Here is a 15,475-nt window from a genome sequence, read left to right as displayed (position 1 = left end):
GTTTGGTGTGAACGGAGCATAAGTTTCACTTCTGTCCCAGAGTCCTCATGGGCCTATCTGCGGAAGGTTTCAGGGGGTTGTAGAGAGAAGTTGTTTTTCCCAGCAGGTGACCACTGGAGTGAATTTTTAAAGTTCGAAACTACTTCCTAATTCATTTTCAGACCTTTGTAGTGCGGATACTAAAATCCAACAGAATTCTGGAGTCATATCAAGTCCAAACTTCCCTAACAACTACGGAGCATCTCAGAGTTGTGTCTGGACAATAACTGCTCCAGAGGGGTACCGTGTGCAGGTCACAATCCATTGGTTCGGTGTAGAAGACCATCGATACTCCCCGAATCGACCGGGTAGCTGCTACGACGATTCCTTGATTATAAGTGAAGCTGTTGGAAGCGAGTCCAGACAAATTGATAAGCTTTGTGGATGCAAGGGCCTGTTAACTAGCGTTTCCTCCCAGGAAAAGATGTGGCTCGAGTTCTCTTCGTATAAAAAAGCTAACTGGCCTGGCTTCTATGCAACATACCAAACTCTCTGTAAGTATGCAACACATCTTAAAATAGGGACCTTAAGATCTACGACGGCGACTTCAACGAAAACGTCACATCAAAATAACACTTTACTTTATCATAATTCTTTCGCGGTTATTCTATCTCGTTCACTTCTTACAATTTGGGCAAAGTATCGTAAAAATAAATTGGTACGAGTAGTTACAAAGCGAAAACAGAAAGTGAAAGATTCCCTGCTGCATGCTCACGTTGTCGTCAAAACCTCAAATTTGGTGATTTCACGTCGTCCTCATACAGAGTACCGCAAGAATCCGTCCTAAAATCCGTGCTGCACGTGCAGCACGATTATTTATGCTCTTTTAACCAATGCTATCATTGTTTTGAGCCGTTGTTGATGCCGTCGCCGTCGTAAAATCTTAAGCTCCCCAATAACGGGTACGGTGGCACCTCTTGTTGAACACTATATTTCATTGGCTGTCATTTATAGTATCGTACTTCCTATTATTTTCTGTGCTAAATCCATTGTTATCTTTGTTCGTTCTATTGTTCTTTTGGCCAATCCTGAATCCCGTTCAATGAGGTACGACACGACCCCAAAATAACGCGCATGCATTAAACTTTAAGTAAATAATTGTAAAAAACTGTGGTTGTAAATAGAGTTGGTTCTTAGACTTAAGGGACACTTTGTGATGTTAATCAAAGTTGTGCTTGTATCTGATCAGCTGCATTACCAAAACCAAGGCTGCAAAACCGCATTTCTAAATTCCAACTCGTTCTGGTTCGAAGTGCCTACGCCCGAATACCAATGTAGAAACTTAAAGTATTACTAAATCAAGGTTCATTACCTTTTGGAGGCTTTGTAATAATATTGAACTTAACAAATCAAAACTTTTGACCGATGAGCTGTGATGACGGATATCGTTGTCGATAAGCTTACACACAACGCTGAACCACATTCGATTTGTTGGTTTTTTTACCACTATCTTTAACGTCAGAGAAAACGTTTACTTCAGAGCGTGACCAAGATCGTGACACAAAGAAAGAGCAAGCATGCATTGTCTTTAACTATCTCGCAATCTGATTGGTTTATTTCCCAAAATGAGCCTTTCTGATTGGTTATTAGAGTTGCGTGACACGTTGGCGCGAACAGCGTCACGGTTGTCTAGACTCTCAAGCTTATCGACAATGGCAAAGTAGCCAATCAGACTGCGAGCTTACAATCAACTGTGGTAAACTGAACTACGTATTTATTTTCTCGATTATTTCAGCGCCTGAGGAATGTCCTGCTGGTGATACCAATTGCACAATTAAGACCATGCCTGCTGTCGGCTTTGACGCCCAAGGACAAGTTTGCACTGTGCAGGGTAAGTGCCGTTCATCACAGCAAACGCCTTTTACCCATCCCTGTTTCTTGACAGTAAACCAAGAACGAAAATAATTTCGCTTTATTCTCTTTCAGCGAAGACAAGCAGCAGTCTTCCCAAGAAGACTTCTTCCCCATCGCCATCTTTGTCTCTGAGTAGAAAGGAGTCTTCAGCTATGACCAGCAGCCAAGTGCAAAAGACTTCGAATGAGTTAGCGTCAAAGACTTCAACGACTTCTCGGCTCTCTCCGAGTTCAGTCCCAATCCAGATCAAAAGCAGTATTATTCAAGAGCTTTTGAACAGTACACAGGTAACCAATCCTTCCATCAACAAGGAAAAAGCAAATTCCATGGCACAGACGTCCTCACTGGAAACAAGAAGTCCGTTCGTCTCAAAAACAACTTCACTGATTTCAAGTCCTGTTGGCTCTGCAGCGACGACGTACATCCTCCAAACACTGGAGACAAGGACACATGATAGGTCCTTCCTTGTTGCATCCTCGTCCGACAAAGGCTTCGCACAGTCTTTCCCGATGGAAAGTAGTGTTGAGTTGGCAACTACAAAAACAATTAAAATAAGTTCAGAACCACCGCCCATTTGGCTCCCTAAGAGCCCAGTTAAAAGCGCAACTAAGATATCAAGCCAAGAGCTGAAGACATCACGGGTGAAAGCCACAAGTCCTTCAGCCTCGAAAAGCATGAAACAAGACACAAAAAGCCAAGAGAAGATCTCAGTCAATTCAGAATCTTCCATTGGGACAAGCAGAGTATTTCCAGATGACAAGAGAGTCGCGACTGCAACGCTCTATGGTGGTGGAAGTACTTTGGGCCATGTCACTTCAGCTGTTTCAGCAAGAATGAATACTTCAGGTATTATGAAACCTGCGACGCAAAAGCGAACACACGCGATGATGCCTTTGTCGAAAATTGCCACACCCATATCATCGATTGATTTTGAGCATAGTGTTGAAACTTCTCTAACCATGCTGTCACCAAAAACCAGCAGTACAGGGTCTACTGTCGGTGTAACAAAAACTTCCAGCTTTGCCACTGAAAAGAAGGTTACCGTAGAGCGCGCAAGCTCTGTTACTCCCCGGCTTTCCAAAGCGCATGTTTCAAAAACTTTGCTTATTGGTACTGAAGAGAGGAAAACAGTCAAAGCAGCGGTTAAGTTAAACAGAACAAGAAAATATTCAAAGTCTGTTGATTCGAGTGAAACTGAGGGACCACCAGTTACCGAAAAAATCGTTAAATCAAGTATTACAAGCGAATTTGAGTCCGGTCCAAATGGGGCCTCCACCACCGAAGCAACAAAGGACAAAGCAGTATCAAGACCTGACATTGTTCGACCCAACCTCTCCACTGTATTTCACAATGAACTCTCTTCAAAAGCAGTGCATTCCTATCTCGATACAACAACGACGAGAACCGATTCTAAAACCGCAATTCTTGAACCCAGCGGCACTGGTTGGAGTACTAGATGGTATCAAAGTCAAACGTTCGTTCACAAAAGTACAAGAGTTGGTAGAGCAACTTCATTGGTGCTTCTTGATCACGTTTCTTACCCAAGTCAGCAAGCCATTCGTACAAGCAAACCTGAGAGAACTGGACTGAGTAAGGCGAGCGAAATTGCATCCAAAACCACTTCTTCTGACGCGCCTACATTGCCGGAAAACGAATCAACAACACAACAACCGCGCGTTACTGACACAGCTCCTTCCGGTGGAATAGAAAGACCTCCAAAGGGTAAAATTGCTCTTCAATCTATTTGGGCGAAAAATCTTCCGTTGTGCGTCTTGAATGACGCACAGTGTTCAAGACGCACAGTGAAAGATAGTTCGTCTAGACGGATAATGCGTCCTGTGCCCGTCTTTATACTAGAGAAGCATAACCAGACGAACAACAAATGTTTGCCAAATGCGTCCTGACGGATAATGCGTCTGTAGTATAAAAATGGTCATTCTCTCACATCTGATTCATTTGGAAAGATGGTTGATAACAAATGTTCGTACAATTAAGAAAACAATCGTTCGAGATTTAATCGACAGTTGTGACAACTGTCGATGAGAGTCGTATGAGAGTAGCTTCACACTACATATAACGGCCGACCTTTGACCCTTCCATTTCCTCTTCGACGACTTGTTTCCCTCTATTTCTGCTCTTCCGAGACAAAGTCGCACTTATCCAGAAGCTAGAACAGATGTAATTATTTTCTTTTGCAGGAATTTCAGTGAGATGCACCCATTATGGAATGGATGTAACCATTTCAAGATCCCTGTACCCTTCTTTAGTTATCAGCTCGTTACACCTCATGGACCCTGAATGCAAGGTCTTGTTCGCTAATGATACGCATGCCCTGTTGAGGACTCCGCTGGAAGATTGTGACACCGAACGAACGAGCTCTGAAGACTACATGGTGTACATTAACACCATCATGGGAGAAGCAAAGTCGTCTAATTCCATTCCCCTAATTACCAGAGAGGGACGAGTACAGTTTAGGTTCCAGTGTTCGTACAGAAGAATCCATGTTTTGTCCATTGTCTCGTTTTCACCGAGAAGAAAGGCTGTCCGTACATCTGATAGTAAGTAACCATAGAAACCCATGGCACGTGATTCAAAGTTATTGATTAGGTAGTCCCCGAGAGGGTTTCCAGTTTTTCGTTGCTGTGCGAGTTTCGCGAGCGGCGAAGAGGAAGAAGAAGAAGAAGAAAATTTCGGAGTGAAATGAGAGGCTCTTGACGAATAATTCTCATTATTATTCCAATATTATGCCATTTTACCATATTTAGTAAAGAGAACGCGCAAAATATGAGACGGTATTACACTGTAGTGTCCCAGTTTGACTGGTTTAGAACAGAGCAAATATGGACGGAACGGAAGGTTTTCAAGAAAAGAAATTGTTTTCAACAATTAATCTTGTCATCGCTTGTCACTTGTCACTTCGTTTATCCAATCAAGTAAAAGACATCTGAATGGTTTCGTCTGTGTTGTTTTCGTCATTCGCGCACGCGCCTTATTATGCAATCGATACGATTCTCAGTCAATGCAGGAAGAAACCAAAATTCTAGAAAATGGAGTAATAGTTGAGTAACAACCGTTGCTCGTATTTTTCTTCGCCCCATCGGGACTCTGAATAATACTACGCATTTCGCAAACTATCCACGCGCATTACATGTTAAACCATTCAATAAGGTGTATATAATTATCTCTTTCCTCTAGGTGGCATGGGAAATTTCACCTTTGAAATGGATATGTTTGAAGACCCTGACTACGACGTTGTCATCAACCAATACCCTCTCGATGTGCTTCTCGGTCAAACTATGTACTTACAGGTCGACGTGAAGTCACGTGACACGAGTCTCCTGGCTTTTCTTGAGGAGTGCTGGGTTACTCCAACCCCAAATCCACGTGACCCGACAAGATACACAATCATTCAACATGGGTAGGTATAAATAAACTGGGTAAACTTAAACTCTGAAAATATCCAGTGACAATATGGTATTTTGAAAAGCGTGAGACCATTCTCAGTATAGACTTAACTGATTAGAGTGTAATGTGAAGTGCAAAGTATTCAACGGCTTAACTGCTCAATTCCCACCCTGGTCAGAGTTTTTCTCTGTCCTTGTGTGGGTCCATTTCCATCAGTAGGGCTAACGCTCACATGATTCATATGGGGTAAATACCTAGCACTTCACATTACACTCTACTCAGTTAAGTCTGTTCAAATACAAGTGTTCCACGGCCAACGTTTGCAAAAACGTAATCCTCACTCATTCTCAGTATAGGTTTGACTGTATGTGGATTAAGTTTCTTCTTCTCCGAAAAAGCTAATGTTTCGTTTGATTTCTTACGTGTCATCATCACCGTTATCAATATCGTTTGAAATAAGAAAATCTACACACCTCCATAAGAGACGAAACCTCCACGTGCTTTTGAACCAAGCCACTAACGAGGCCATCAGTTAAGCCGTTGAATCGTATTTTTCCAGTTGTATTTTCGGTTGTAACATGTTTTCAAGGCGTTCTTGTTGATGTCTGTAAACAAAGAAACAGCGGTCATATTGAAGTCCCTCAGTAACCTTCTTTCGAGAATTCAACCGTATTCTTATGTAAACGTTTGCTTTTGTTTGGCCATAAACCACTGATCACGAGGGACAACCAGTTACCAGTGTCCAGCAATACTTTAAGTGAGCGACAACATTACCTCTTCTTTAAATTAACGATTATCGTTAATTCGTAATTTGGTTTGAATTATTTCCGTGGATCGGATTTGAACCCGGAGCTTCTACTCTATAGAAAGCGCTTCTTTCCGCTTCACCACTGAAGAACAACGTTTATTCAAGTCTCCCATAGAATATCGCTGCTTAAGAAGTAATAATTTAAGCCTAAGCTTTGATTTTAAACTGTTTAGCTTTGTCCGAAACCGACCTTTTGCAGTGTTTAATATTGTTTGTTTTCAAGTGATAATACAGCATTATCTAATAGTGTTTAAAATAATAGTTCCTGAGCGCCCGGGTTAATAATGAACATCCCCAGGTTCGAGTCCTACGTCCATACACTTGGGTTGTCTTTTAAAAAATATATGACTATTTCCCATAATCCATATCAAGCTTTCAGTCTTCTAAATATACGATAACAGTAAATTCAGAGCAAATTACGAATTAGCGATAATCGTTAATTCAAGTTAGAAAATGGGTTGTGAGAAAAAAGCCTGATTGTATCAGGATCCCATAACGTGGAGCCCACGTTTTTAAAACAGCTTCTCTTGGCCACGCATCGTCAACTTGGCCAATCAATAAGCGCAAACAACGCTTGCGTCGCAGGTGCAGAAATAAGCTTTTGAATAGATCATTTTTGAATTCTCACGGCTGGACTGGCTCTAGCATGAAATGGAGGCTAATGCAGGCAAATCTTTTCACAAAGAAATTAATTTGCCCGCATTAGCCTCCATTTCATGCTAGAGCCAGTCCAACCGTGAGTATTGGAAAATGGTCTATTTACAATCTAAAATACGTTGGTCAGAGAAGTCAACTGTTCAAAATAGGGGTACGTCTTATTTCACTTCAAACTCGTGGTATGTGTTATTTGCTCCTAGCCTTTTGTTGAATTTAACTGTTTGTTATTGTATTTCACAAGCTGTCCACGGGATTCCACGCTAAAGTACACCTATCAAAAGTCGTCTACACAGAAATTCTCTTTCCAAGCATTCAAATTCCGTCAAGTTCCTTCGTCGCGACTCTACGTACACTGTAAGGTTGACACTTGCAGGAGCTCTGATTCAGGGTCTGTATGCGACATGGGATGCGTGGAAGACACAAGACGAAGACGAGAAATCCAGGCCTATATGATGGACAAAGACGTGTTCTTAACTCTTGGACCAGTCAACTTCCGAGATGGCAATACAGGTAAGTGTTGTTAAGTATTAGACATTCATGGGTCGCGTCTTTAACCCCACGTGTGTACCGATGGGGGACTCCGGCGGTATTAAGCCCCGGTCAAACGTAAAATGTTTGTTTACCAAACATGATCAAATATGTATGGTGACACAAAATTTTGTCGTATGGCCCACGTTTTTTGATGCTGTTTGACGGTGTTCGGTAAATTTGAAATCCATCAAACATCCGCTCAAACGGCATCAAAGATCGCTATTGTTGACGCGTTTGATCTCCGGAGTTTGGTTCGTTTGGCCGGCTTCACCGAACATGTTTGGCGCGCGCATGCGTATTACGATGCAGATTTAACTCATCTGTTTGGAGCGTGTTTGATGGCTTGTTTGATAGCGTTTGGCCACGTCGTCAAACAAAGGGAAAGTTTGGTCACCGTACATTTTAAATTTGACCGGAGCTTTAAAGACGGTATAGTCCCTGGCCACGTGGTCGTGAACCTCCAGCTTCCAATCCCGTTGTTATCAGCCTCAACTGACTTGGTTTTGGGTGTCCTAATTAACCTCCACCGGCCATGCTTTTTGAAAAGCCATCCGGTTGCCTTTTTTAAGTTTTTCCAGTAACGCTGTTAGTGTCGTAAAACCAAAACCAAAGTAATTACTTCGGCCAATCAAAAAGGACGGGGACAATCCAGTAAACCAATCAAAACTCGAATTAATTACGGGTAGCCGTCACAAAGCGCGGGAAAATGTGCACGCTCGAGCCACGATTGGTTTTGGTTTCTCTTGTGATTGGTTGAAAAAATGGCGCGAGAACTTTGAACCAATCACTGAGTGAAATAATGCAAAACCAAAGTAATTCGCTAATTACTTTCGACACTCAATTGAAAACTGCTCTATGACGGCCACGTCGACGAAAATGTCGCTTCAAATATAACTTTGCGCTTTCTCGAGTCTCTCGAAATCACACCTCGTTCACGGCGTTGGCGAAGTATCCTAAAAGTAAATTAGTACGAGCGGTTACGAATGAAAGGTTCGAATTTGTTTGCTCACGTTGTCGTCAAACCTCAAAATATTTGGTGGTTTCGTGTCGTTGCTATGAAGTGTGACGCAAAGATATGCGTGCTGCACGTGCGCCACGATTATTTTTTCTCTTTTAACCAATGATATTCTTGTTTTTGTGGCGTTGTCGATGCCGTCCCCGTCGTTAGTGCAATCAGAGAATAGCGAGTCACAGGCCAACCATTGTTAATCTCATAGAGGTCCCTTTTCTGTCCTAAAAATACAGAATATGATTCTGTAATTTAGGCACAGAATATTAACTAGGTCATCATCTGAACTGTAGCGGATTTACGTTTATGTGATCTGACAGGGGCACCCAATGAGAACATAGTTTAAAACCACTTAAACAGAGCATTTTTAAACGTATTTTAGTCTTTGAACGGTAGATATAGGCATATTTTTATCCCCTAAAAATTGTTCATCTGTTCGGATTTCCTAGCTGAAAGTCTAGTGATCCGAAAATTATAGGAATCAAAACTTACCTTTTCGAAATGTTCAGCCAGAAAAAGGGCTCCCGAAAATTCTAGGTGACCTTTTTAGGGTAAAAATTCGTTAAAAATGGGCAATTATAACATTTTTCATATGTTCGAAAATCCTTGGAGAGGCAGGCAAGCAAGAAATTTTATAGCAAATGTTCCGAAAATTCTAGATCTCAAATCGTCTTCCGAACAGATATTTTCCGAAAATTGTCGTTGGGTGTCCCTGATCTGAATGGACCTTATTGGAGTTGAGAATGCAGGCACATTTCTTTGCTTAAAACTACATGCAAAAGAGGTTGAAGGGTCAATTCCATGCAAAATAACGCCTTAGCCTAGTTTCTGTGGCAAAACCGCTGATAACTCCAATAAGGGCAATTGTGCCTTCAACTTCTGCTAACTTAACCCTTATGAATTACTAATAAATTTTACAATTCTGGTTATTTTGTTTCTTCAGAAAACACGTCAAGTTCCATGGTTTACATCCAAGCGCTCATGGCCGTATTAGGATTCTTAGTTCTCGTTCTACTCATTGCAATAGTAGTTGTCACTCTACGGAAAAGGAAACGCAAAAAGAACGAATGGATGTTAATTCCTTCAAAAACGCAAAAGCCGGAAGACCAAGATGCGGAAACTAGCAAGAAACTGATGGAGCAAACAACGGAACTTTGATTTCTAAACGACAGAGTGCTACTGTAAGGAGGAAAATGCTAAAGATCGAGAAGTGAGATCCTAGAATTATAAGGGAGGGGGTTCGCTCCCCGACCCCAGAAGAGCAAGGAGCCGAAAGTACAATCCGAGTTGTTTGAGGCAGGATTTATTAAACAATTTACCGGTATTTCACGGGCAAACACATTTTTCCTCATGGTATTTATATTACATGAGTACGTCATTTTACTAGCAAGTTGGACCAGAACACTATGTTATTTAGATTTTCCTCTTCTCTTGCAAACGAAGAAACAATGATCAAATTTGCTTGACGATAAAAGCCACTTAGAACATTTTGGGTTTGGGTAGTAAATTACACCTTCATGCAGATCATGGAGCCTGGACAAGCTGCGAGAAGCGCACTTGTTTCTGTGCGTCGCTGCCGTCGAAAATCACTTATTGTACATATTTAAAACAAACAGGAGCCAGTTGCTCGAAGCTTAGTTAGCACTAACCGTTCAGTTAAGAGGTATACTGAATAACCTAAAGGTTTCCTTGGTATTTAACACTGGTTAGCACTAACCATGCTTATAGCTTCTAGCTCGTCAATTCATATTTCCTGTCCAAATTTACCAAAAATCACCCTCGTTAATTCTTTTGGTGTGGAAGATTTTTGATACAATTTTTGTGATGCTGCACCAACTTATGAGGAAGATTTTAATTTCAACTTCGCGTTGTCGCGACTAACATCGTATTTGTTTACATTTCAGCAGTCCTCATGATGAGACAGGGCTCTACTGGGCGGTAAAAAAAATTAATGGCCTTTAAATATGATTATATTGAGGAAGCTGAAAGGCCTGGGAAAACGGCTCCAAAATTTGCTTTAATTCAATATCCCTTCAATTTTGTTGAATCATATTGAACGATGTTGACTCCTGGGGTGGGCAAACGTTTTCAACACATCATTAACATTTGATTCAACAAAGCCTCGCGAAAGGCCTTGTATTCAGTCACAGGCAGCAGCCGAGGTTGTTACCACAGATATGGACATGATATGTCATTGAGAGACCTCCGGATTAGTACGTTCGCTTATACCCACCCAATAACATTCAACATTTGCGAAAACAAAAGAGATGTCGAATGGTTGTTGAAGTAAAGTTTAAACGCTTTTAAACTCATTCAACATCGATTCAACTTCGATTCAACACGGTTCAACACTGTTCAAAGGGGAAAGCAAACGGATTTCAACATCGCTGTTCAACAAAATCGGCCGTACCACATGGGTTCCCAATGGTGTTTAATCCAATCAACCTGGTCAAACCAACAGCGTTTAACCTGGATTAATTATTAATTGATTATTTAAGTGACGAGGTTTTCGTAAAGATAGGTCCGCTTGTAGAACTACACAAGAGAAATTTTTAGAAAATGCGATTTTGAGAAACAACTAGTGTACCGCGTAAATATAGGAATGTCATGGAGTTGTGTTTAATAATTGCTCAAAAACAAAAAGGCATTTCAGTCAGAAATACGGCCTTTGTCAGATAGATCAGTGAATAGTTTTTACTGAAACATTTTGTGACAGTAAAAAGCAATTAAAATGCGAATTTCTTGCGTGGTGATACTCGTAACCTAGTTTCGCCGTATTAAATTCTTGTCGCCGTTTAATTCCCAAAGTTACTAATGTGTTTTATTTTAGCAATAGGTACTATTACAAGGGAGCATTTTAGACAAATTAGTAAGTAAAAAGGAGTCAACTAAGTTAGGAAAAAAATCTAAAACTTACCGTCATTTCATTGTTATCAGGAGATCCGACTGAACAACATGGCGGGATGCTGTTGTGCCGTTCCCAAGGCCCTTCCTCTACTTTCTCGACGGGGCAAGAGAGAGGATCCTGGGAACAAAATTGGTTGTTTTTTTCGAGGACCGTGACGTCGAACGCACGTGCTGAACGCCTAAAGCGTGCAGTTGTTTGCACAGCATTGCTGTGACCTTTGGCAACGTCTTTGCCAATTTATTTCGTTAGAAGTTTGCAGTTGATGTACTTCTCTTTTATGACGGATAAGCTTTTGTGCTTCGCTTGGAAAAATGATCCGGCTTGACGGAGTTCTCAGTCAAAAAAATTTATCCCGTCGGAACCATGTTTAAGGCGTTTTGGGGCGACAGAGTGGGCATAAAACCATGAATTGTTCATTCTTTAACTTTACTTTTGAAGTGCCCCTGTGACCAAAAAATCAATTCATATTTTTCTTTGGATTTCAAAACTATGTTAACAAAACACTAAGTTACCCACGTTTTAAGCCTTGATTTCAAAAAGACACCTCTTTAATTTAACTGTAATTTTCCTATTGAATGGTCCGCCATTACTAACATTATGTTCTTGAGAGAGCTGGATCGAGGAGAAAATGACGTCAAAGGCTCTCTAGTTTAAGAATGCAATACGTGTGTCGCCGCAGAATTAGTATGCAGCACGGGGGTTTTGAGCTTTCAGACTTTTAAACTCACGCTTTGCATATATAATAAGCTGCGTTCACACGCTGAAATTTTAAGCTAGTGAGCCTCTGACGTCACTTTTCCCTGGATCCAACCGTCTGAGGTCCAATCGGTCGGTTTTGAACGTGAGTAATGGCGGACCGTGAAATCCAAAACTTACACTCAAAGTAAACGGCCTTTGGATAAAAATCAAAGCTCAAAATTTTGCCAGTCAGGTGTTAAGCAAACACTCTTTCAAAATCTGAAGGAAAAAAGGAAGTGTTTTTTTTTATCACAGGGGCACTTTAAGTTCCACAAATCCATGCAGAGGATAATTTACAACGTAGCAAGGTGGAATCATCGCGACATACTTACGTTGTAGTTGTTTGAACGTTTTTAGAACTTTGAGGGCCTCCGAGGGATTTTGGGGAAGAAGAGAACATGGCTAATTTGAACTGGGGAACAGGGGAACAACTGAGACAAAATATATTGGGGAACAAAGTAATTTCGGGAACAAGGGAATACAATTGTCCTGCTCTCTAAGAAATACTGCAATGACAACTAGGCATGTCCCAGTCAATTGCGCTGGAAAAATCGCTAAACGGCGAAAAGTGCTCAAATATGAGAAAGATATCTGTTTACAAACATTGCTTTTGTTATTCAAATGTACCAAGCACAGGAACAAAAGTCCCTTTCTTTCGACAGCCAATGAGGCTCTGGTTGGCACATTAATAACAATAGGTGACGTCAACGATATCTTCCCCATACAGTGCTCGAATTTTCCAATACGTTCTCAAAATTTTAGAAATAGTGCTCAACAGTTGCTAAACATCTTGAAATATGCTCTTGAAGATTTCATAGGCATGCCTTTTTTACCAAAGAATCGGCTTTCCGTTGTTTCGAAATGATCATAGACGTTTTAATTTCCATGATTAAAACACTAGTGTTTTTCGAAGAAAAAATACATTGGTTTCAATTGCTTTTGATCAAGCGCAACACTGACTTGGGCTCATTTCAATAGTGTAACTTTTTGTGTTCAAGTATTCAAGTTAATGATCATAAGGGAATCCCGATTTACTGAAAACTTGTCTTGAAGACAAAATGCTGCTCTGATTTATCCCAAAATACGAAGAAACAGCTCAAATGTTGCCCAAAATGAGGAAAAGGGCACAAATTTTGATCAAAAAGACAAAAATGCTCAAGAGTGCAATTGACTCTTGTTGTTTGCCGTCCCCGAATACCACAGAAAGTCGAGTCAATGTGGAATACGTGGAATACAGGAATATCAAGTATATTTGCCACAGGTCTCAGCTGCAAAATATTCTTCAATTCATGTTTATTTACAGGCTTGTACTTCACAAAGAAAGTAAATTTCCTCGTTAAAAGCTAACTGGGCTCACTTTTAAGTTGAAATCGAGCCCCTACAAACAAAAAAATTTCTCCCAGGGAAGCTCGTTAAAAAAGTACTTAATTTGTATGATGACGCCATTTGACTACAAGTACAAGAATCCTACAAGTTTTGCTTGTCTAATTAGAGCTATTGTTATGTTTACCCCGCTAGGAATACAAAATTTAAGTAAGAAAAGAAAAACAAACTGAATTCTGATAGTTGTAGTCAAATGACGCTATCGTCATAGTTGCATGTTGAGAGTGTTGTTAATCAGCCTTACCGTTTATTATTTTTTGTTACTATTACTGTATTATTACTGTATTATTATTATTATTATTATTATTATTATTATTATTATTATTATTATTATTATTATTATTATTAGCGTAGCAAACATGTCCAGACAAAAACTGACGCCATATTAAATTGAAAAAACCTGATGCCGCAAGAAAGCGAACCAAAAATAAATATTATTCACATGATGCCAAATTGATTCTTGTTAAACAAGCCGTTTTCTTGCGGTTTTTACTGTCTTGATTCTAAAATGTTTGTCCATTCTGTTTAAAATTAAGGACGGTGCTTAATATTGTTATTGCGCACACGTTCTGCGCATCTCCAGATACTCGGATTTCCTATCGGCGGTGCTTAATAATACAGGGATATTTTTGCGCGGTTCAAACTATGCGGAGAAAGCAGAACTTAGCAAGTGCTCTTGGTATCCAAAAAGAAAATTGGGGGTAACCACGCACTTTTCAGAGATAATTAAGCTTAAATTTGGAAAAGAACGCCATATATTGCTTTGTATTTTAAAGCTTTTTACAAATATTGTTGATTAATTATCTCCGAAAAATGCGTGGTTACCTCCAGTTTTCCTTTTGGATGTCAATAACGCGAGTTAAGATCTGCTTTTCCCGCATAGTCAGTAAACCGCGTAAAAATACCTTTGAATTAGTAGGCAGCATCCTTAATTCATTACTTGACACTGGCTGGCAATTTAGAATTAACAACAAAAAACGACACTTCATAGGTGGCTCCGCGCTTGGTACCAGAGAAAAGCCATCACGAAGTTTCCAATCAAAAAACCCAGAAGTGGATCTGTGGTTTCCACTAAAACAAAAGAAAATAGACTGTAGAATTATAAGGGTCAACCAGAGAAAACTATTCTAAGATTGAATAGACCTTTTTCGCTTGTACATTATGTTTCCCTAATACAGGTCGTGTGATAATACTCAGGAGGCTTGGTCCTTTGTTTTGTTCATTAAAAAGAGTGCATGCAGACATATTCATGCTTCCATACACTCTTTTTAATGAACAAAACAAAGGACCAAACCTCCTGAGTATTATCACATGACATGTATAGGGAAAATAAAATGTACAAGCGGAAAAGGTCTATAGCCAATAAGAACGTTTTTTAGTATTCGTTGCAATCAATTTAGATTATCCTGAAATTCGTTTTGTAGTCGTTTATTGCAAGGAGAGAAGCCGAGGAAATCACTACAGGTACATAGAAACACAATTAGACTAAAGCACTGGGGAAAGGTTAGTGTTATATTGTCTCCCGACAACAGTTTTCACAATTATCGGTTTAAGATTGTGATTTGCTATCGTCAGATGAGTTTGTATTGTCACTGACTCACCGTGCTCACGGAGCATGCTCGTTTCGAGTGAGTGGTCCAGATCAAGATTCGCTTTATCGACACTTTCATAATACTCATAGTAATCCTTAGCTTCTGTAGGGGTAGGGGTAGGGGTAGGGGTCATCCACTAGATTAGCCTTTGCTATTTGGATGATCCCAACTCGCTCCCTATTTTGTTATTACACCTTACACTCTTATTACACTCCCTTTTGTTGCCTATGTAAATTTTACCTATAATTTTTTTTATATATTATGTGAAACTGAGCTTAGTTAAATAAATCATCTTGTCTTCTTGTCTGTTGTTTCATTTTCCGTGTAATTTTCATGGCTGAAATTCATATCTCGGTAACTTTCGAACTAATAGCAGACAAGAAATAACTTTCAAAAAGAAAGATATCTCGGTAAATTAAGACAATGCCGGGACATATCATTAACGTACCTTTTCCAAGGTTCTTGGATCCGCTAGTAGTTCCGGCCTCAGATTGTTCTGGCTTCTCTGTGGTGCGATTTTTTAATGTGGAACAATATCAAAGTTAGACAAT

General features: G+C 40.1%; 2 protein-coding genes across 6 annotated transcripts in view; one reads left to right on the top strand and one right to left on the bottom strand.

The window, feature by feature from the left end:
* Window positions 1-11,037, top strand: part of LOC137982072 (uncharacterized) — a 20,011-nt gene extending 8,974 nt beyond the window's left edge. Inside the window, exons 4-10 of the mRNA XM_068829102.1 lie at window positions 162-533; window positions 1,775-1,870; window positions 1,966-3,615; window positions 4,092-4,451; window positions 5,089-5,311; window positions 7,005-7,273; window positions 9,247-11,037. Of these exons, the coding sequence (XP_068685203.1) occupies window positions 162-533; window positions 1,775-1,870; window positions 1,966-3,615; window positions 4,092-4,451; window positions 5,089-5,311; window positions 7,005-7,273; window positions 9,247-9,461 (3,185 nt within the window). The 3' untranslated portion in view covers window positions 9,462-11,037. The remainder of the gene's footprint in view (window positions 1-161; window positions 534-1,774; window positions 1,871-1,965; window positions 3,616-4,091; window positions 4,452-5,088; window positions 5,312-7,004; window positions 7,274-9,246) is intronic.
* Window positions 11,038-13,225: 2,188 nt separating this feature from the next.
* Window positions 13,226-15,475, bottom strand: part of LOC137982073 (uncharacterized) — a 38,191-nt gene continuing 35,941 nt past the window's right edge. For all 5 annotated transcript variants that reach the window (XM_068829106.1, XM_068829104.1, XM_068829107.1 and 2 more), the window contains 2 exons: window positions 15,373-15,429; window positions 13,226-14,403 (listed from right to left, as the gene is read on the bottom strand). In XM_068829106.1, coding sequence (XP_068685207.1) covers window positions 14,318-14,403; window positions 15,373-15,429 — 143 coding nt within the window. In that variant the 3' untranslated portion in view covers window positions 13,226-14,317. The remainder of the gene's footprint in view (window positions 14,404-15,372; window positions 15,430-15,475) is intronic.

This window comes from Montipora foliosa, chromosome 13, assembly GCF_036669935.1.
Source record: "Montipora foliosa isolate CH-2021 chromosome 13, ASM3666993v2, whole genome shotgun sequence".
In the NCBI taxonomy this organism is placed as follows: domain Eukaryota; kingdom Metazoa; phylum Cnidaria; class Anthozoa; order Scleractinia; family Acroporidae; genus Montipora; species Montipora foliosa.
The sequence above is the reverse complement of the archived record's forward strand: the minus strand, read 5'-3'. Positions and strand labels throughout refer to the sequence as shown.